Source organism: Vipera ursinii (genome assembly GCF_947247035.1).
Source record: "Vipera ursinii genome assembly, chromosome: 8".
Classification (NCBI taxonomy): domain Eukaryota; kingdom Metazoa; phylum Chordata; class Lepidosauria; order Squamata; family Viperidae; genus Vipera; species Vipera ursinii.
Genome location: NC_139519.1, coordinates 17,654,536 through 17,675,615, shown reverse-complemented (window position 1 = coordinate 17,675,615; position 21,080 = coordinate 17,654,536). Strand labels below are relative to the sequence as shown.

Sequence of the window (21,080 nt, the reverse complement as noted above, 5' to 3'; positions counted from 1 at the left end):
ACAGATAGAGCTAACAGAACTGGGCCACCAAAATCTGCATGGCGGCTAGCTGATTAGTTAGCAAAGAAATGCAGAAAAGCGTTGTCTACTATTCCGCAGTTTCCTGGATTTCTGCAGTTCAGATCCGATAGTTCTGGGAGCAACTTCGACTAGAGAAGAACCTTCAGCATCCTCCAAGACCTTGGGGTACACCTGGATTACCTCTTGGGACCTAAGCCACCTTCTTTTTTGATGGCACATTTGTAAACAAGGAATGGTGTGCGTACCTGAATGCTGATACTCTGTGATTCGATAAAAGGCAGAGTGATGTTCTTATAATCTTCCCCCGTCTCCTGGATGAGATACACTGACCGAGACAAGTATTTCTGAAGATGTTTTTCAGTTGCTGGGTACACCACCGTCGTTTTTATCTCTGGAATTGTAAGCAAAGAACATTCTTATCAGGGAAAATGGGAGTCCAAACCGATGTTTTCTTGGTCTTTTGAGGATTTCCAGGAAAAGCTCACGAGGTTATTCACAGAAGGGCCATTGGACATTTTAAATGAAGGCCACCTAAATCTTCTTCTCATCGGGTTTCATCATCGAGAAGCACTCAGCAAGTAATTACGCAGATCACACAATGAGCACACAAAAAGCAAAACAAAAAACAAAAAAACATCCCCAATATTTCTCCCCGCTATACAAACAAAGAAAAAAAATCTTTCGGATGGAATCACAGGAAAGGCTGTCCTTGACCTACAGCCACAACGGAGCCCAAACTTTCCGTGGCTGAGTCAGAGAGTTATTATGTTCTATTTTACAACCTTTTCTGCCACAGTTGTTAAGTGGATCCCTGCAGTTCCGTGAATCCTGCAGTTGTTAAGCGAAACCGGCCTCCCCATTGGCTTTGCTTGTTGGAAGCCAGCTGGGAAGACCACGTGACCCCAAGACACTGCAACCATCATGATAAAACACACGCCAGTGGCCAAGCGCCCCAATTCTGACGTGACCAGAGGGAGGCTGCTACCGTCATAAGTGTGAAAAACGGTAAGTTGTTTTTTCCCCCAATGCAGTTGTAACTTTGAACGGTCACTAAGCGAATGATTGTAAGTCAAGGACTACCTATATTCTTTAGTCTTTGGTTTAATAGCACAGCAGAGAAGTGATAGAAAGTCCAAGGCATTTGGCGGCGGCAAAGGAGATTGGGGGGGGTGTCGTCCTTCTTTGTGTGTATACAAAAATACACATACATGTTAAACTGTAATTAGGAAAGAAAAAATACAGGCACTGAAGTCATCAGTGGGAGCAATGGGGGCTGTAATGGGTCTGGTGAAAAAGCAGGTGGGAAAGTCAGCAACTGACTGCAGAAACACTTTTATCCCAAATTAAGTTTTCTCCCTCCCGGAGGCCATGGAATGCTAGCCATTCAAAACAAAAGTTTGAAAATGGTCCTAAGAAAAATATGGGTTGGGAAGGGAACAACCCCATTACCACATTTAACTGTTTATTATTTTTTCCAGGGGCAATTAACAAAGCAGAACAAGATCTGGAATTACCAAAATGCCTTCCAAGAACACAGCTCTCAAGAAGTACGAGCCAGGGCTTGAAAACAAATAAAATAAAATAAAATAAAATCTTTCCAGAGGATGCCAAATAAGAGTCCCTGATGGCCCCAGAGATCGATATAGGCAGCAGGTGTCCGGGCTGGATTCACAAAACCTCCATCTTTTTGTTTTCTTTCTCCCTGACTCTGTTCCCCCCGTGATAAACTTTGCTTGGGGGAGACCCAAAACCAGCATTGCCGAAGCAAACTGCTTGTCGTAAGGCAGAAGAGATTACCAATAGCAACAGACTGGCTCTGGACTCTGCTAACTCCAGGAAAGAGGAAATTGTTGCCATGTTGCAAAGCAAAGTTAAAATAAGATAATTCGTGGCTGACCCTTTGATGCATTTCGCAGATGGAGCGGGACGCACACTCACTCAGTTCTGCTGTCAAGAAAAGAAGCACAGATCTGCCTGCGTTATCCAGGAACTCCCAAATGGATCCGCTCTGGCTGTAATTTTATTACTTTACAAATGGCTAAGAAGCTCCCACTCTTGTTTTGGCAATGCCCAAGATGTCTCTCCTCTCTCCCCCTCCTCCCACTTTTCTCCCCCCCCCTAAGTTAAGGTCAAGCATGGAACGAGATTAAGCAGCGCTGGTTAATTAAAGTTGTTCCTCACTTACGAGGCATTTCCTCCCACAAACCAAAGATGCGCTCTTGTATGTAAACATGTTGATCCAAAAGAGGCAAACGCACCGCAGTGCTTTCACACTTTAGCAGTCTGCCCTTCTTCAAAGCGTAGGACAACAAAACTGCAATGCTCAGAATCCTGCACAGATTCTGCTCCCCCGCTCCGTGAAAATAGCTTGTTCTTCCATTCAACGGACTTCGGAAAGGTTGCCTTGCGCTTAATGAAACACAGCTAATATTCCCAGCTCACAAACTACCAGGCTTACTCGAGTCAATCCTTACATCAATCGTTGGATGTCTTAACTTCCACAGCTGCATGCTATTAGAATCAGATGGCGACTGAGACCACAACTGCACATCTAAGAGAAAAGGTCTGCTGAGTGTGGTGGGGTGGGGGGGAAAGGGATGTAAAGGGAGTCAAGCTGTTCCTTGACACACTACGATTGTGCTCGCACAAGGCATGGTTCACCATGGTTTGTACTTCCAACCAAAGCTGGCTTGCTTCATAAAATACGCTAAATATAAGCCGTGGGTATTTTTTTAAACACACACACACACACACACACACACACACATTGGCTGGGTTTGGACAATTCCCTAAGCACAAAACCACAAAGATCACCTTGTAGTATGGCATACCAATGTGGATTCAGCTCAGTCTGAGTTTCCAAGACACTACAAGGAAGGCTACAGCTAATCACTATGATGGATGTAGTAATTACATGATACATGTAGTAATTATATTGCTGGACTTCTCTGGAAGGATCTGTTTGCCATCATGGAAACAAGAGCATAGGACCTAAAGGGGGGGCTTGGAAATATTCAGCAGATTTACACATATCTAATGTGTAAATGGAAGACCGTTTTTCCTTCAAGTTGGGTCTGTACATTTGCTAACCCATAATTTAAGCCACGTTTTGCTGAATAAGCAACAACTGCCCAGTAAGAACCCAGTACTTTGGGTAAGAACCCAGCCACTATGCTTGATGATTCATTTAAGTGGGTATAAATCCAGATATGATGGCTTGTTCAGCAAACCATAGCTACAGCACAACCTAGCTTAGCATTATGTGTACTGTGTTGAACCAGAGGATTTACTACCCAAGAGATCTTTCCTAGCTTTTCTCTATATCTCTGTACTAAAGGTTGATACTGTTATGGTCAGATTAGTGAAGATAAGCAGTCTAGCTAAATCTAATTCAAGATTCAGATTTGTATCAAGTCACTTTTGGGGCTTTCAACTGATGTGTATTTCATGAAGAGAAGCAGAAAAAAGAGAAGACCCAGAATGCTTTTCCCTTTGACTGTGGTGCATTCCCATTAAACACCACACAATTTCATCTGAACAATGAAATATAAATATACAGGTAGTCCTCAACATACGACCACAGTTGAACCCCAAATTTCTGTTGCTAAGCAAGACATTCGTTAAGTGAATTTTGCCCCATTTTACCACCTTTCGTGCCACAGCCGTTAAATGAATCACTGCAGTTGTTAAGTGACACGGTGGTTGTTAACTGAATCCGGCTTTCCCCGTTGACTTTGCTTGTCAGAAGGTCACAAAAGGGGATCACGTGACCCTGGGACCCCGTGACCATCCTAAATATGAGTCAGTGGCCAAGCGTCTGAATTTTGATCGCTTGACCATAAGGATGCTGCAAGTCATTAACTGTGAAAAATGGTTATAAGTCACTTTTTTCAGTGCCATTGTATCTTTGTTGTAGCTGTACATGGTATACTGAAGCAAGTTGGCAAACTGCTCCATTTCAGTAAACAGTATTGTCAGATTGTGGGCCTTATTTTATTTTGAAACAGAATTAACTCTTGAAGACGAATGGTTGGAGAAAAGTGTTTGCATTAGGACTTAAATGACTCCACTTACAACAAGTTTACGACAACAGTTCCAAATCCAAGGACGGAAAAGCCAAATGAACAGAATAATGTACCTCTTCACCATCAAACTTCCCCCTTTCACTATATCTATATTCACAGTGTATGATATATAGAAGAAATATAAGCCAGCACATTGCTCCTGAGTCTGCGTTCCTCTGATATCGGTACTTTATCGCATTATTTTCCTGTGGTTCAGGCACAATTCATCATCCCCACCGATGATAATCATCAGCTAAGGTTTAAGATCCCAGACACCTCTGCTGGCACATAAGCCATGAATCCTTGGGAATCAAGTCCAAGGGTAAGGCAATGCATTTGATTCCTCAACGACCTTGGCTCAGAAGTCACCCCTGTTTCAAAAGGAAGAAGGGAAGAGATGACGGGGGACCCCACAAGTCTTCTTGGCAGCAAAGCTTTTTCTTCACAATTTCCCCGCATTTTCTCCTTGATCTGGCAATGCAGTTAAAGAAGTGTGACCCAGTAAAAATATAAAGGAATTTATTTTGAAATGCAATAGAAGAAAACAATGCAATAAGTGTATGTGGGTGGAGGGCTGTGTGTGTGTGTGTGCGCACACACACACACACACACACACACACACAGACACACACAGGTAATCCTCGGCTTACAACCACAATTGAGCCCCAAATTTCTGTTGCTAAATGAGACATTTGTTAACTGGATTTTGCTCCATTTTACGTCCTTTCTTGCCACAGTGAATCACTGCAGTTGTTAGGTTAGTAACGTGGTTGTTATGACCGAATCTGGTCTTCCCACTGACATTCCTTGTCAGAAGGTTGCAAAAAGGTGATCACATGATCCCAGGATACTACACCGGTCATAAATGTGAGTCAGTTCATGTAACCACGGGGATGCAGCAACGGTCATATGAAAAACGGTCAGAAGTCACTTTTTTCAATGGCGTTGTAGCTTTGAACAGTCACTAAACGAACTGTTGTAAGTCGAGGACCACCTGGATACGTCTACACAGATATATGTCAAGATTCTGAGTGCCTCAGTTGTGCACCGTGCTCACGACACACCTGCGGTCACGTTAATTGCCACGCTGGGACCTCGAATGACAACCTCGAGCCCCCAAAATTTCCGTTGCTAAGGGAGACATTTGTTGAACAAATTTGGCCCCGTTTCACGACTCTTCTTGCCACAGTTGTTAAATGAATCACTGTAGTCGTTAAGTCAGCAACACGGTTGTTCAGTGAATCTGTTCCCCGTTGACTTTGCCGGTCAGGAGGTTCCCAGAAGGCGATGATCAGAAGACCCCCAGGACACTGTGCAAGTCAATTGCCAAGTGTCTGAATTTTGACCACGTGACCACCAGGATGCTCCACTGGCTGTAAGTGTGAAAAATGGCCACAAGTCCTTTTTTTTCCAGCGCTGGGGTAACTTGAAACAGTCACTATATGAACTGTCGTATGCCGAGGACTACCTGTAAATTGTTACCAGAAACGCAAGGTCCTCCTCCGTTGGAATTCTGCAGTTAACCAAGTAGGAATCCAAGGAGCTGCAGCTATTGCAAATCAACCGAGGGAGCCCCAAAATGTGGAGAAGATATGCCAGGACTCTTTCACTTAAAATTAACATTCTTGGCACATGATCTCCAGGGATGTAGGCTTTTTCACAAGGAGCCTGATTGTTCTGACCTCAAGAAGAATAAGCAAACTGAAACATTAATCCAACAAGGAAGCAGGAAAAGAGTGGAAAGAACATTTTTAAGCTCTTTAAAGCTGGTGATCTATTACTGTCCACAAATAATGGGGGACTCCCATAGAGAAAACAGCAACCTAGAGATTACATTTGTGTTACAAGACCCGGGGGAAAAAGTTATGAGCAAGTCCTTTGATTCATTTTTAAAATAGACCTACATCTATTCCTAAAAGCTGTTGAGTCTCATAAAACTTACATACTGGGACAATTCCAGTTCAATATATATATATATATATATATATATATATATATATATATATATATATATATATATATATTTCAAATGTTAACTATTTAGATTACCTTGCTAGGCCCCAAACATGGGGCAAATCTTTATTTCCTGTTTTCAGCCTATCTTGAAGGCTATCGAACAGGCAGTAGTCACACCGGACAATTCATATATTTGTGTAAATTACTAACAAAGAATTAAAGGGAAACTGAGATGCATTTCTGACTTGTTAGTCGTCATCAGCCAGCTATACCCATCTGAGATTCGAACCCTGGTTCGAATCTCAGATGGGTATAGCTGGCTGATGACGACTAACAAGTCAGAAATGCATCTCAGTTTCCCTTTAATTCTTTGTTAGTAATTTACACACACACACACACACACACACACACACACACACATATATATATATATATATATATATATATATATATATACACATACATATATATATATATATATAATATATATATATATATATAATATTTATATATATATATATATATATATATTTAATATATTTTATATATATATATTTAATATATTTTATATATTTTATATATATATATATATATATATATATATATATATATTATATATATATATATATATATAATATATTTTATATATATATATTTAATATATTTTATATATATATATATATATATATATATATATATATATATATATATATATATATATATATATATATATATATATATATATAAGGTAAAGGTTCCCCCGCACATGCGTGCTCTACGGGCCGGTGCTCATCTCCGTTTCAAAGCCGAAGAGCCAGCGCTTGTCCGAAGACGTCTCCGTGGTCATGTGGCCGGCATGACTAGAAGCCAAAGGTGCACGGAACGCTGTTACCTTCCCACCGCTGCAAACAAAAAGTCATTAGATCGGATCTGGTTACGTGGTGACCCGCTTTCCATCTTTCACAACTGGTGACCATAATTGAGGGGCTCAATTATGGTTGTTAACTCAAGACCTGCCTATAAACACAAACCTCTGAACAGATCACTGGATTTATCAGCTGGAAAACGTTTATGAAGCATCTGGTATAGCAAAGAAGATTGTATTATATTATCATTTATCATATCTCATATCTCATATGTCATGTAGCATATATAGCATATATATCTCATATATATCTCATATATATCTCATATATATATATATATATATATATATATATATATATATATATATATATATATCTCATACATACATATCATGTCATATGTCATATATCATAATTATATTATTATTATATTTATTATTTGAGTCCTCCAGACTCAAAATCCTGGACACATGTTTATTCTCTACGTATGACTAGCTCTCTGATCAACATTATTCTATAGAACCATGATGCAAGACTGTATTTAAATGTTGAGCTTTTAAACAATAGGAATTATGTTTTTTGCTTTGCTGTCTGGTAGGGTTTTTTTTAAAAAAACTTTTTTTTGTCCCTCCCCCTTTCTGAATATTAAAGCAATACTGTACAAATAAAATTCACAGTGATTCTTTCCAAGAATTCAGGTTGCATGTTAATTCATATTCACCACTATTTAGCAACATGGACAGAATTGCAGCAGTAGCCCTCTGGGACGGTGATCAGCTGTACAGGAAGGAAGCAAAAAACTAGGAACAGCGCATTTTTTTAAAAAAAAAATCTTTTTCTCTCTTCCAAGTTCACATGTGTCTTTCTTCCAGATGGAACTGCTTGTTGCTCATTTATTTCTTGCTAAAAAAATTCAACTGACTTTAGTAGTAAATGTTTCCGTTCTGGAAATAGTGGAATATTAGTATATATCCTTTAGTTAGAGTTTATGTAATTCTAATCCTATTTCCCTTGTCTCCCCCTAATCTCAGTTTGAAGACCCCTGGTCTACCTGTACACAGAAAATGTAAATTGGCTCTCCTGAAGGTAGATAGTTAGCCCTGCTGCTGCTATATGAGGCATTTGCTCCTGCAAACTCCCTCGCTCAACAGTTTATTTCCCCTAAAAGGAATACTGGCATTATAGAGACCACAATTCTAGGTGGGGAAGGTTACGGCTCCAGGTTGCTTGATGTATATTTTTATCTCAGCAAGCACCAGGAATGGCATATGGGAGTTTCACATGCAGCAAAAAGCAGGCAGGTCTGTTTCAGTGTGGTTTTTGTAAGACTTACCATCAGCAAATCCCAGATGCCCCAAGATCAGTAATTTGCAAGCATGACTCAATGAGTTAGAAGGCAAGGGAGAAAGGGAAGGTATTTTAACAGAGCCGTGCTCAGACAGGAATGTCGTTGGTGAGCCACACAGTCAGCCAAATCAAACCACAGACAGACTAATTACAGCCAAGAGAGACTTTGCAAATCACGGCCAAAGTGTTTGGCAAGCTGGTATTTCCTGGCTAAGATTAAACTGAAGCCTAATATATCGCAGAGGTGCCCAGGAAGAGTCCTGCTATGGCTACATTTAAATTAGCGCTTTCTGGAGAGCCTGAATATTTAAGAAACGTAGCTGAGGCCACCTGGTCCTCCATGGTTGGCTATTTAGGAACCAAGTCTGGAGATACAGGTGGTCCTCAATTTACGACAGTTTCTCTAGCGACGCTTCAAAGTTACAACAGCACTGGGGGGGAAAAATGACTTATGCTGGTTTTTCAGACTTACGACCGCAGCCTCATCCCCATGGTCAACTGATCAAAATGCAGACGCTTGGCAACTGACTCATATTTACGACGGTGGCAGCGTCCCGGGGTCAGGGGATCACCCTTTGGTGACCTGTTGACAAGCAGAGTCAAACAGGGAAGCCAGATTTACTGAACAGCTGTGTTTCTAAGTTAACAACTGCAGTGACTCTCTTAATAAGCGTGGCAAGAAAGGTCATAAAATAGGGCAAAACTCGCTTAGCGAAGGTCTCACTTAGCCCCAGAAATTTGGGGCTCAACTGGGGTCATTAAAGGATGACCTGTATATTTTTCAGCTGAGGCCTCATTTATACTCCAAGTCCTCCTTCCAGGATTTTGCCAGGATGATGACTGTAGGAAGCGGATGGGGGTTCCATGAGTCTCACAAAAGAACAGAGTTGAGTCATTCTGACTCTTTGACAAGGGCATTAATTACGTCTCAGGTTACAAACAGATCATCCTTCCTGACAATGGAACATAAGGCGTTGGCCTGGCCTGGAACCTATTTTGATTTTGGAACCGTTCAGGGCTCCTTGCCTTGCATGGAAAACAAAGGCGCCGCCAGCATTCACACATCAGCAGTCATCAAAATCAACCTGAAGAAGAAAATTAGAGATGGAAATAGAGACAGACGCAGGAATGATCCAGGGAATTTCACAGCCGAGTAAGGCTTTGGGCAAAAAACATCCTCCAGCCTTTTACAGAGTCCTCGACTTACAGCCATTTGCTTAGAAGTTACAAAAAAGTGTAAAACAGTGGCTTATGACCATTTTTCACGCTTAGGGACCGTTACAGCACCCGGTTCATTTTTCTAACGGTTCCCGGGACCAGGGGTCATCTGATCTCCTTTGGCGACCGTCTGACAAGCAAAGTCCACGGGGAAGCCAGATTCATTTGACAACCGTGTTACTAAACTTAACAGCTCACTTGACGTCTGTGGCAAGAAAGGTCGTAACATGGGGCAAAACTCACCTAGCAACAGAAATTCAAGGCTCGATTGTGGTCGTAAGTCGAGGACTACCTGTGTTCAGCTCAGAATTTCTGATATTACACAAGATGGCACCACCAATGGCTACCTCGGTGAAATGTTTTTTCTTTTCTTTTTTCATTCTATTCTATTCTATTCTATTCTATTCTATTATATTCTATTCTATTCTATTCTATTCTATTCTATTCTATTCTATTCTATTCTATTCTATTCTACTCTACTCTACTCTACTCTATCCCATATTCTATTCTATCCCATATTCTGTTGTATTCTATTCTATTGTATTCTATTCTCTATTCCATTCCATTCTATTCTTCTGTTCTGTTTCTAGTTCCTGACCTTAGCCACTTTGTGATGTGTGGACCAACCTCCCAGAATCTGGGAACTGAAATCCACAGAAGTTAAAGTGGGCAAGGTTTAGGAACACTGACCCAGCTGTTCTACTATAATAAACTTCCAGCTGGGTGGAGTTACAACGGCCATCCTGCCAACCAGTGACCGCATTAGCTGGGCCTGATGGCAGTCAAGAGTCTTATGTAACTGGGAAGACTAGTTTGTCTATTCTGGCTTACGTGTATTTCCAGCCCAAAGGTGGGGTTGGTGATGACACAATGATAAGATGCAGAGTTCTCTAGTCTTAAAATTGAGAAAATAGGTTTAATGACAAGCAGCCTAGGGTGATCAACATGTTGCGGTTGCTGCTAATTATATGATATCTTGCTCGTCTACCCAGAAGGCACCCAAAATAGCTAAATTCATTTTCTTTCTTCAGAATCTTTTGCAACCTTCGGTACAGGGAAAGAAATTCACAAAACGATTTTAGTTTTGCTAAGTACCGGGTTTTCAGACCTTACAGACATTACTCCTGTCTGCATTTTGGGGATATTACAGAGAAAGCCCAGAGGGCTGGCAGGGAAGACAAAGGAAGACAAAATCACTGCATGGGTTATCTCAAAGGTGATTTTTCAAAAGGCAGCTGGACTGTTTTTTCTTGAGGAGGAAGAAGACGAAGTTTTGCTTCTCCTCCAAGAAGCTTCGTCGGTTCTGGAAAGCGGAATGGGACAACTCGCCGCAGTCAACTCGCTGAGGTCAACTCACTACGGCCAACTCACCATGGGACAAGTCACCGCTGGACAATTTAACAATTGAATTTAATTATTTAAAATAAATAAACAATTATTTTAATTTTTGCCATTCATATTTCATTCTGTCCCTCTTCAATGATTCTATTCCACCATTTCTTTGATATTAGTATAACTCTTGTCCTGCAGCAAGTCACTCCACAGTGAATAACTTTTGGAGATATGTGAGAATAATGCGAGCTTTGGAGAACAGGTTGACCCTCTCTTCTTTGTGGCAGCCCCTCGAATATCGGAACATCGCTGTGATGTTGCCCCTAGTCCTAATTTTCATTAAACTAGATAGACCCAATTCCTGCAACCGTTCTTGCTAAGTTTTAGCCTCCAGTCCCCTAATTATCTTTGCTGTTCTTCTCTGCACTCTGCATAGATTTGGAGTTATTATCCCAGAACCTAAATCAGACTGATTAAATCTGTTGGCCATACTATTTTTCATTGTTTGTTGGGGATAGGCACGAAGGAACCAGATCAGGCAGATTGGTGTGTTTTTCTTAGTTGCTGCCTCGAAAGATTTTTGGCTTTCCTCCATGCCAGGATCTTTTAAATGAACAAATGCACGTTAAAATTGTATGCTGCTTTGAGCAGCTGTTCACATAATCCTATCGTAATGGGATTCTAACACACACCTGTGCCGGATCTTTGCAGAGCATTGACACACAGACCCCACCCCCCCCGGCCCGCTCCCACCCAGAATTTTTGCTGAATAGTGCAGTCCTGTTTTGCAACTAATCTGAATTAGCATTACCTTGTCCTGGAAATTATGTTTACTGTTTCAATCAATAAATAAGAAGGCCAGGCTATCATAACATAGAGAGTCAGTTTGATCTAGTGGTTAAGACACCAGGGCAGAAAGCTAAAGACCAGGAGTTCAAGTCCTGCCTTAGCTGTGAAAGCCAGACTGGTGATTCACCAGGAGATTGTGAAATTCTAGTCCCGTCTTAGGCGCGAAAGCCAGCTGGATGACCTCGGGCCAGCCACCCTCCCTCAGCCCTAACCCACCTCCCAGGATTGTTGTTGTGGAGAAAACAGCAGGAAGAAGCTTTTTGCCTCAAGCTACTTGTAAAAAAATAAAAATAAAAGTGGGATTAAAAAATCACTAATAAATTAAGTAAAATAACAAGGAAAGATTCCTAAAGGAAACCAGACATTAGCTGAAACAAATGGGCTACCACAATTTAAATAGCACGCAGAACCAGTTTGCATAGTGGAACGGACATTTGCAAACGGGTTGGAAAGCGCCAAGGTGTTTGGATGCACATCAGCCTGCAACTGGCAGCAGATTGTGCTCACTAATTAATCAGGGAAGCTACAGACCTCCAGCTTGGATGCTGGCACATTTGAAATTTCCAAGTCTATCCCATATTTTCTCCTGAACGTGAATTGTTATTGGAGGCTACTTAAGTGTTGCAACAAAGCCCTTTAGGGAAGCCACAGTTCCTGGCTCTCAGTTTCTGGGAACTTAATTTATACCAATTTTCCAAATGGACTGAGTGAATAAGGATGTTTGCTTCCACAGATCCATACGCACTGATTGCCATGCACTCACCCTGTGCAAAATCAATATTGGATTTTTAAGTAAATATTAACACTGCACAAGCTTTTAAACAAATAGTGGTGCTACTGACTGGACTGTTCCTCTAGTCAAACAATAATTTACATGTAGCTTGGTTGCAGGATGGAAGGATGCCAGGAGAAAGCAAAGAGTTATTTATTTATTTATTTTTTAATGGACACCTTTCTTGCTCAGGTTAGTAAGCAAAACCCTGGAAAATTTTGCAGAAGTCAAAAAAGCAATGCTTGGCCTAATCTAGTTTTCTGAATTTGTGAGGTGGCTGCAATTAGTCTTAATGGGAGCCTCTTGCCATAGGCCTGTGGTGGCGAACCTACGGTACGCGTGCCACAGGTGGCACACAGAGCCCTCTCTGTGGGCACGCACGCTGTCGCCCCAGTCCCAGGCCTTCAGCTGGGTTTTATAAAACCTTTTCGCTTTAGGCCTCCGCTGCCGTGTGCAAAAAAAAAAGGTTCAATCAATCAATTTCAACTTTTCGCGGGGAAAAAAAGATCTTGTAAAGTTGGAATTGACTGATTGAACTTTTTAGTCCCACCCAGACTGCCGTTACCACCACAACCATGCCCACCCAATGGGCCACACCCACACGGCACCCGACGATACATAAGTGTGTTTTGGTTTGCAGTTTGGACACTTGGTCTCCAAAAGGTTTGCCATCACTGCCGTAGGCAGAACTAAGACCCAGATGCAGAGCTGAAAAATACGCAAATATGAAGACTGTTGAGTTTTTGTAAGAGACCACCAATGGCTAGTTGGGAGAGCAAGGGAAGGCAGATCCAGAGACTATTTCATTCCCCGTAAGTTATTCAAAACCCACCATCTTGTTATGTCCTACCTGGGGCAGTTGCACACGTAATGGAAAAGTCCCAGTCTGGGCTCTTGCGTCATCACGCTCTTTGAGAAAGGTCACCATCAGGCAAATTGTCTGGAAGTGCTGGGAGATTGGCTCTACAGGCATTTAAAGGCAAAGGGTTCCCTTGTCCAGTTGTGTCCAGCTTGAGGGGACAGTGCTTATCTCCACTTGCTAGCCGAGGAAGTCAGCACTGTCTGAAGATGCTCCCACGATCATGTGGCCAGCATGATTGCACGCCACAGTGCCTGGAATGCACTTACCTTCCTAGCGAAGCGGTACCTATTTATCTACTTCCTCGCGCATGCTTTCGATCTGCCAGGCAGGCAGGCAAGAGCTGGAGCAAGTAATGGGAGCTCACCCCGTCAGGTGATGCTCGGGTGTCAAACTGCCAACCTTCTGACTGACAAGCCCAGCATCTTAACGACAAGGCCACTGCGTCCCTTTACAGACATTTACCTGGCTTTAAAACAACTTTCCCCCTTTGTTCTCCAATTCTGCACAGCAAAATTAAAGGACATGGATATCCGACACCCAGAAAAAACCTATAAATACTTTGGGGAGAATCAAAAGGAGGAATCTGCCAGCATTACATACAGAAGAAAATTTGGAGGCTTTACCAGGAATTGGACAACTGGCATCTCAAAAACACATCCTATTCTGGCAAATGAACCCTCTCTTTCATTTTTTTTTTCTGCCTGAAAGAATGTGACCTTTAGAACAAGACCACCACCACCCCCTTTTTTTTCAAACTGGCTAGAAGTTCGGCAGAGACTTATCTGAGGATAGTTCATTCTTTACAATGCCTGCAAACGTCCCTTCCTGAAATTTCAGCAAGAGATTTATAGTAAGTCACCCATCTTCCATTAAGAAAGGAAGAAAGAAAGAAAGAAAGAAAGGAAGGAAGGAAGGAAGGAAGGAAGGAAGGAAGGGGAGAAGGGAAGTAGAGGAGGGAGAAAGAAAGAAAGAAAGAAAGAAAGAAAGAAAGAAAGAAAGAAAGAAAGAAAGAAAGAAAGAAAGAAAGAAGGAAGAAAGAGGGAGGGAGGGAGGGTGAGGAAGGGAGAAAGAAAGAAAGAAAGAAAGAAAGAAAGAAAGAAAGAAAGAAAGAAAGAAAGAAGTAGAGAGGGAGGGAGAAAGAAAGAAAGAAAAGAAAGAAAGAAAAGAAAGAAAGAAAGAAAGAAAGAAAGAAAGAAAGAAAGAAAGAAAGAAAGAAAAAAGAAAGGAAGGAAGGAAGGAAGAAAGAAAGAAAGAAAGAAAGAAAGAAAGAAAGAAAGAAAGAAAGAAAGAAAGAAAGAAGTAGAGAGGGAGGAAGATAGAAAGGAAAGAAAGGAAGAGAAAGAAAGGAAGAAAGAAAGAAAGAAAGAAAGAAAGAAAGAAAGAAAGAAAGAAAGAAAGAAAGAAAGAAAGAAAGAAAGAAAGACTTTTTTAGATCACACAGTCGTGCAGGACAAAGCTTTGGAATCAGGACCAAGGTCACACGCCCACAACTAATTCCCAAGGCACAGCTTGCAGATCAGACCTGAGTATTTCTGTGGGTGGTTGTCTGTCTGGTCCTTATCTCATTGCTGAGGCCAATAACACAATAACCCACACGCACATGAGTCTGTTTGGAGAGCAACTTCATCTGTTCAGAAGGCCTTTGTACAACCAAATATTTGGACAAACTGAAATGTCACAAGGACAGCCATGGTAGGAGCAATAAATAAGGATTATCCACGTCTGCATGCACGGACAGATCACTGGTTCCTCTTTCTCTGAGTATCACAGCACAGCAGCCTTACGTAAACTTATGGCTGTTGCTAAGGGAGTTGCCCTCCTTTTGAGAACCCTTTTTTTTTTGCCAAAGTTGTTCAGTGAATTCGTTGCAGCTGCTAAGTGAATCAGGTGGTTAAGCGAATTTAGCTTCCCTCATTGAAATCAGCTAGGAAGGTTATAAATGGTCATGCTGGGACATTGAAACAGACATAAGTACATGCCAGTTGCCAAGCGCCTGGATTTTGATCACACGACCATGGGATGCTGCAACAGTCCTAAGTGTGAAAACCGGTCATAAGTCACTTTTTTCAGCGCCGTTGGAATTTCAAACCATCACTACATGAACTACTGTTAAGTCAACGGCAACCTGTAAAATGTCGTGTTATCAAGCCCACACCAGGCAGAACAGAACCATTTAAAACCTGTTGAAAGATGACCAAAGTTGAAGCTTCTCCAGTGATATTCCTAGCAGCTCTCAAGAAGCAAATGCTGTAAGGAAATAGGCCTTTAATGACACCGTTTCCCTGCCCCTGGCATACTGGGGATCACATTAACTGGGTGCACAGACCAATAAAACTCATCGACTGGAGCCCGGCTACTCTGCCAAACTGCTTACTACAGGTTTTCCAACCGAGTTCAATCCATTTGGCTCTAAGATTTACACCCTGACCGGGATTGTGAATTGCACACTCTGGAAGTCAATTGCACACTCTGGAAGTCACACTGCACCATCTTTTATGTGCGCAAAAGAGGCGTGTCAAAGGGAGAAGCACTGGGCCTAAACTCGGAAAGTATTTATCTCCACTGGCTGCTTAAGGATGAGCAGGCAGTGATCGCGGCGCAGGCGAGGTGGCTAGATTCTGTGCAGCAGCTTTGGGGATTCGCCAGAAACATAAATAAAATATTGTAGATCTTTTTAATAACCTTTTATAATTAATTTTATTACGGGTTTTTATCCAGGATTAGACTATACTCTATGTATTTTTATTGCCGGGTCAGTATGATTCAGTTTTTCCTAAGGTAGTTAGCTTTTGTTATACTGTCTGTAAAACTAGGCAGACCTTGGTCAGCCATTGATTACATCATTAATTGTAATATATTGCTATGTCCAATCAATTTATTACAGCCAAGAGGCCAACGCAGAAATTAAACATTCAAATAAAACTAAACTAAACAGAACCAACACAAGAGGACATAGCAATATATGTCTACTAGCGTTGGGTTCTGCTTAGTTTTGTTTTAATTGAATGTTTAATTTATGTGTTGGCCTTTGGCTGTAATAATAAATTGATTGTTTGACATTGGGCCTATTTGTACTTGTCTCCTTGGACCACAGGTTGAGCTGAAACAAGTGGACAAATTAGAAATGAGCAGGATGTTCCTCTTTAAATACAGACGTCCTTGGCTTTCAACAGATCATTAAGTGACCATTTGAAGTTATAACACCACGGGGGGGGGGGGGGAATGACTTATGACTGTTTTTCACATTTAGGACTCTTGCAGCATCCCCCGGGGTCACGTGGTCAAAAGTTGGACCCTAGGCAACTGACCCGTATTTATAACGGTTGCAGTGTCCTGGGATGACTTTTGCAACCTTGTGACAAGCCAGGTTAATGGGGAAGCCCTATTCACTTAACAAACATTATGCTAACTTAACAAATGCAGTGCTTCACTTAACAGCACAGGGGCAAAAAGGCCCTCAGATGGGGCAAAACTCACTTAACCAATGGGCTCAATTGTGGTCGTTAAGTCAAGGATTACCTGCACTGCACCACATCAGAAAAAAAGATGTTGAGACTCTGGAAAACATGTGAGCAGCCGAGATGATTAAGGGCCTGGAGACAAAAAACGTGTGAAGAACGGTTGCAGGAATTGGGTGTGTCTAGTCTAGAGAAAAGAAGGACCAGGGGGGAGTGGGGAAACATGATAGCAGTATTCCAGTATTTGACGGGCTGCCACAAAGAAGAGGTCGTCAAATTATTCTCCAAAGCACCAGAGGGCAGGACAAGAGACAACGGGTGGAAACTGATCAAAGAGAGAAGCAACCTGGAGAAACTTCCTAACAGTGAGGACAATTATCCAGTGGAACAGCTTTGCCTCCAGAAATCATGGGCGCTCCATCACTGGAGGTTTTTAAGAAGAGGGTCTACACCAGGGGTAGGAAACCTTGGCTCTTTTATGACTCGTGGACTTCAACGCCCAGAATTCCTGAGCCAGCCAAGCTGGCTCAGGAATTCTGGGAGTTGAAGTCCACGAGTCATAAAAGAGCCAAGGTTGCCTACCCCTGCTCTAGACAGTCACTTGCCTGAGATGGTATAAGTTCTCCTGCTTGAGGACTAGAAGACCTCCAAGGTCCCTTACAGCTCTATTCGGATTGATGAATTGCACAAAATGCTACGTCGGTGTATCTTAGGCAAATGCAAGCATTTGAGCATTTCCCCTCTGGTTAGCTATTATTTATGAAGCAAGGGAATGAGGGCTGCGAGTAGGGCTTTCACAATGATTACTATGTCATATACTAATACCTGTACATGTTACGGATGTGTTCTAAGCCAGAATTCTAAGCCCCTTTCAAGGCCCTGAAAAATAAAGGAAAGACACAAATCCAAGTCCTCCCCCAAGCAAACCCACCCTCTGAAGACTAATTTTGCTTTAATTTGGGAAGAAAAGGTCGAAGAAAAAATGCATTCAGTTTTGATACAGAAAGCAATCGATTTGCTTTAGAGCAGAAGCGATACCCACAGGCCTGCATCACAGGTAAGTGAAATAAAAAGTATCTGAGACACACAGACACGCATATACACACACAGAGAGACACGCAAGCTATTAAAAATTAAAGTAATGCTTAATAGCCTCATAATGGCTTAGTTATACACGTTAGCTTATATAAACTCAGAGGAGACAAACCTTGAAAGGAACATTAACTAGACAATAAAGTAAGACATGCCTCTGAGGGATGCTGGCAAAGCAGAGGTAAAATGGAAAAGCAAGTGGGTGGGTGGGATACCAGAACTTGCAGCTCTTAAATGCTGTCAAAAGGAAATTAGTGTGAAGCTTCAAATATCTCAGGGGTTTGGCAGCCTGAGTAGAGACTTTTATTTCCCTTTTCAACAGACTTAAAGCAAGATTAACTGTGGTTTTTTTTTAAAAAAAGCAGTTGTTCACTGCAGATTCAGGGGCTCTGTGTGAGGTGTGAATGCAGTCACCAAAAACCTCCTTGTAGAATGAGGATGCGAGACTTTCCTCCGTCTTAAAACTATTTTACCTGATTAGTTCCAGTTCTTAGATGATAATCCGGGGAGTCCTCAACTTGTGACTGCAATTGGGAACCAGAATTTTCACTGCTAACTAAGCAAGGCAGATGTTAAGTGAGTGACACTCGGTTTTATGATAGATTTGCTGCAGTTGCTAAGAGAACCAGTGCAGTTTTTAAAGGAATCAGGCAGTCGTTTTTAAGCAATTTGGTTTCCCCTTATTGACTTTCCTGGTCAGAAGCCGGCTGGGAAGGTTTGCACATGGCAATCACGTGACACAGGGACACTGTGACTGTTGTACAGGTAAGGTAAAGGTAAAGGTTCCCCCGCACATGCGTGCTAGTCGTTTCCGACTCTAGGGGTCGGTGCTCATCTCCGTTTCAAAGCCGAAGAGCCAGCGCTTGTCCGAGGACGTCTCCGTGGTCATGTGGCCGGCATGACTAGACGCCAAAGGCGCACGGAACGCTGTTACCTTCCCACCGTAGTGGTCCCTATTTTTCTACTTGCATTTTTTTTTTACGTCCTTTCGAACTGCTAGGTTGGCAGAAGCTGGGACGAATAACAGGCGCTCACTCTGTTACGCGGCACTCGGGATTCGACCTGCCAAACTGCCGACCTTCTGATCGACAAGCTCAGCGTCCTAACCCACTGAGCCACCGCGTCCCTGTGACTGTTGTAAATAACGTCAATTGCTAAGTGCCCAGATTTTGGTCACGTGACCATGGGCATGCCTTGACGGTCGTACGTTTGAGGGCCGATTTTTCAGCGCCAGTGTATTTTGAATGGTTGTTTGTTAATCAAGGACTATCAATAGATTACACGACCAATGGAAATTTGGAAGATCCTGTCCAACTGCCCATTTTACACATTCAGGGTTGAATCCCCATTTGATTTTTACATCCGTTTGAACCAACGAGTTCGTCACGTCTCTAGATTTGTGTGTCTAAACTTTCCTGTTAACCAATATTTGGCGTTCGTTTTTTAAACTGTTCTGCTGAAGAGAAGGCGTACAGGAAAGTGAAGGATCGATTATTTCTCCTTGTGATTCTGATGAGGTTGTTTATGAACTTTAGTGGGATAAAAGACCATATGGGCCAAGAGGTATGGAAACGTGCAAGCTCCTCAGCTTGCTGACTCCGGCCCCTCTATTTTAGAGCATTTCAGAATATAATATTTCAAAGAAAATGCAATGTTAACTCAGGACGTCATCTGGACCCCCTTTTTCCAGCTGGCAGGAAGGCTTCTCTGGAGATAATCCCACCCCAACTCACACCTAATAAAGCTCGGCAGTGCAAAAGCCTTTTAACTGAATGCAGAAATCAAACTTGCAGCAAAGCGCCAGCAGCAGCATATGGTTCCTGTGTTAAGAGGTGCCATAACTCAAGTCTACTTGAAACAGGAAAACACGCATAAGCATCTATTTATTTCTTTATACCATCACTCAATAAGCCGTTTATCAGTTCGTAAAGAGTAACAAGAAAGCTTCAATCAAAGCCCTCTCCTACTTCACTGAATATAAACAGAAAGTCCTTTTATTCTAAGTCCTACAAAGCATGTTGTTCCCTCTTAATCCAATGGGAAATTCACAAAAGAAAACGTTCAGACACTATTGTGTCTCATCTTCAAATTACCAAGGAGAGAAGCAATTTAGAACTAAGAAATTTCCTAACAGTGAGAACAATAAACCAGTGGAACCGAGATCGGCTTAACAAAACCCTTTTGTTCGCTTAACAACCGGGTGGCTGCTTTACAACTGCCGCACTCACTGAAGAAAAAAAAAAGGTCGTGAAATCGGGTCTGTCACACGATCAACCCCATTTTACAATCATCACAACCTACGACCGTGATGGGCAGGTTCCACTATGGTCGTAACGTCGAGGACTACTGATACTTAGTTCACCCTAGCACGTCTGAACCAAGTGACTAAGTAAGTTGATACTTTAGATTTGAATCTCCATCTACCGATTCTGTAGGTATTATTTTTTACATTCACGGTTTAGGGTCTGGAACAGGTAAGATTGACCTTCGAATCTGAATCAGACTGATACTCAGAATTTAGAGTAAAATGCATGGCACGGGGAATAACACAGCACCCGCTTGCCATTCAGATGTAACATAATACTGTCTGTTTCCAGGTTCGTTATCCAAGAGAGCCCCCTTGTGGAAACCACGTCTTCCTCCCAGTCCAAGCAAAAGCAAGATCAACAATAGCTAGTGCAAATGTTCTCCTACTCTGTGAGCTCCCGGGGAGAGTAGACTTGGCGGGTAAGTGCTGCTGCCCTTTCTTCTGATGATTTAAAAACAGCAGGGAAAATCTGGGCCTGTCTTATGTTCTTGCCAGTGTTTAGGGTTCACCGGCCGCAAGGACAGGCACCTTCGCTCAACCACCGTGAAATACAAAGCTTCCCCCACTCTTTTAAAAATTGAACCATCTAGAGACATAAGTGTGCAGAAATGAATAGGTTGGCTTTAAAGATAGAAGAGGACTCGGTGTATTTTAGAGCATGGGCTAATTTTTATCAATGGCTAGAAAAACCTGTTAAGAGAGAAAGGAACGTGACAGGTAATTTTGAATATATATTAGCAAGACCATCGAGTAATTAATTAACATATTGTTTATGATAATCAACTATTACTCAGTTTTTTTTAAAAAACAACAACCATGAACCCAGACATTCTGCTCTTTGCTAAATATTGAGAATGTTATTTGAAAAAACTCTAACCTTAACCCCAACCCTAACCCTAACCCAAATCCCAAGGTTTGTCCTCTTTGAATGATTC

General features: G+C 41.9%; 1 protein-coding gene across 1 annotated transcript in view; it reads right to left on the bottom strand.

Annotated features, from left to right (window-relative positions):
• The window catches only part of DCPS (decapping enzyme, scavenger), a 37,872-nt gene that overhangs the window by 11,694 nt on the left and 5,098 nt on the right, over positions 1 to 21,080 (bottom strand). The window contains exon 3 of the mRNA XM_083368624.1: positions 267 to 412. Coding sequence (XP_083224750.1) covers positions 267 to 412 — 146 coding nt within the window. The remainder of the gene's footprint in view (positions 1 to 266; positions 413 to 21,080) is intronic.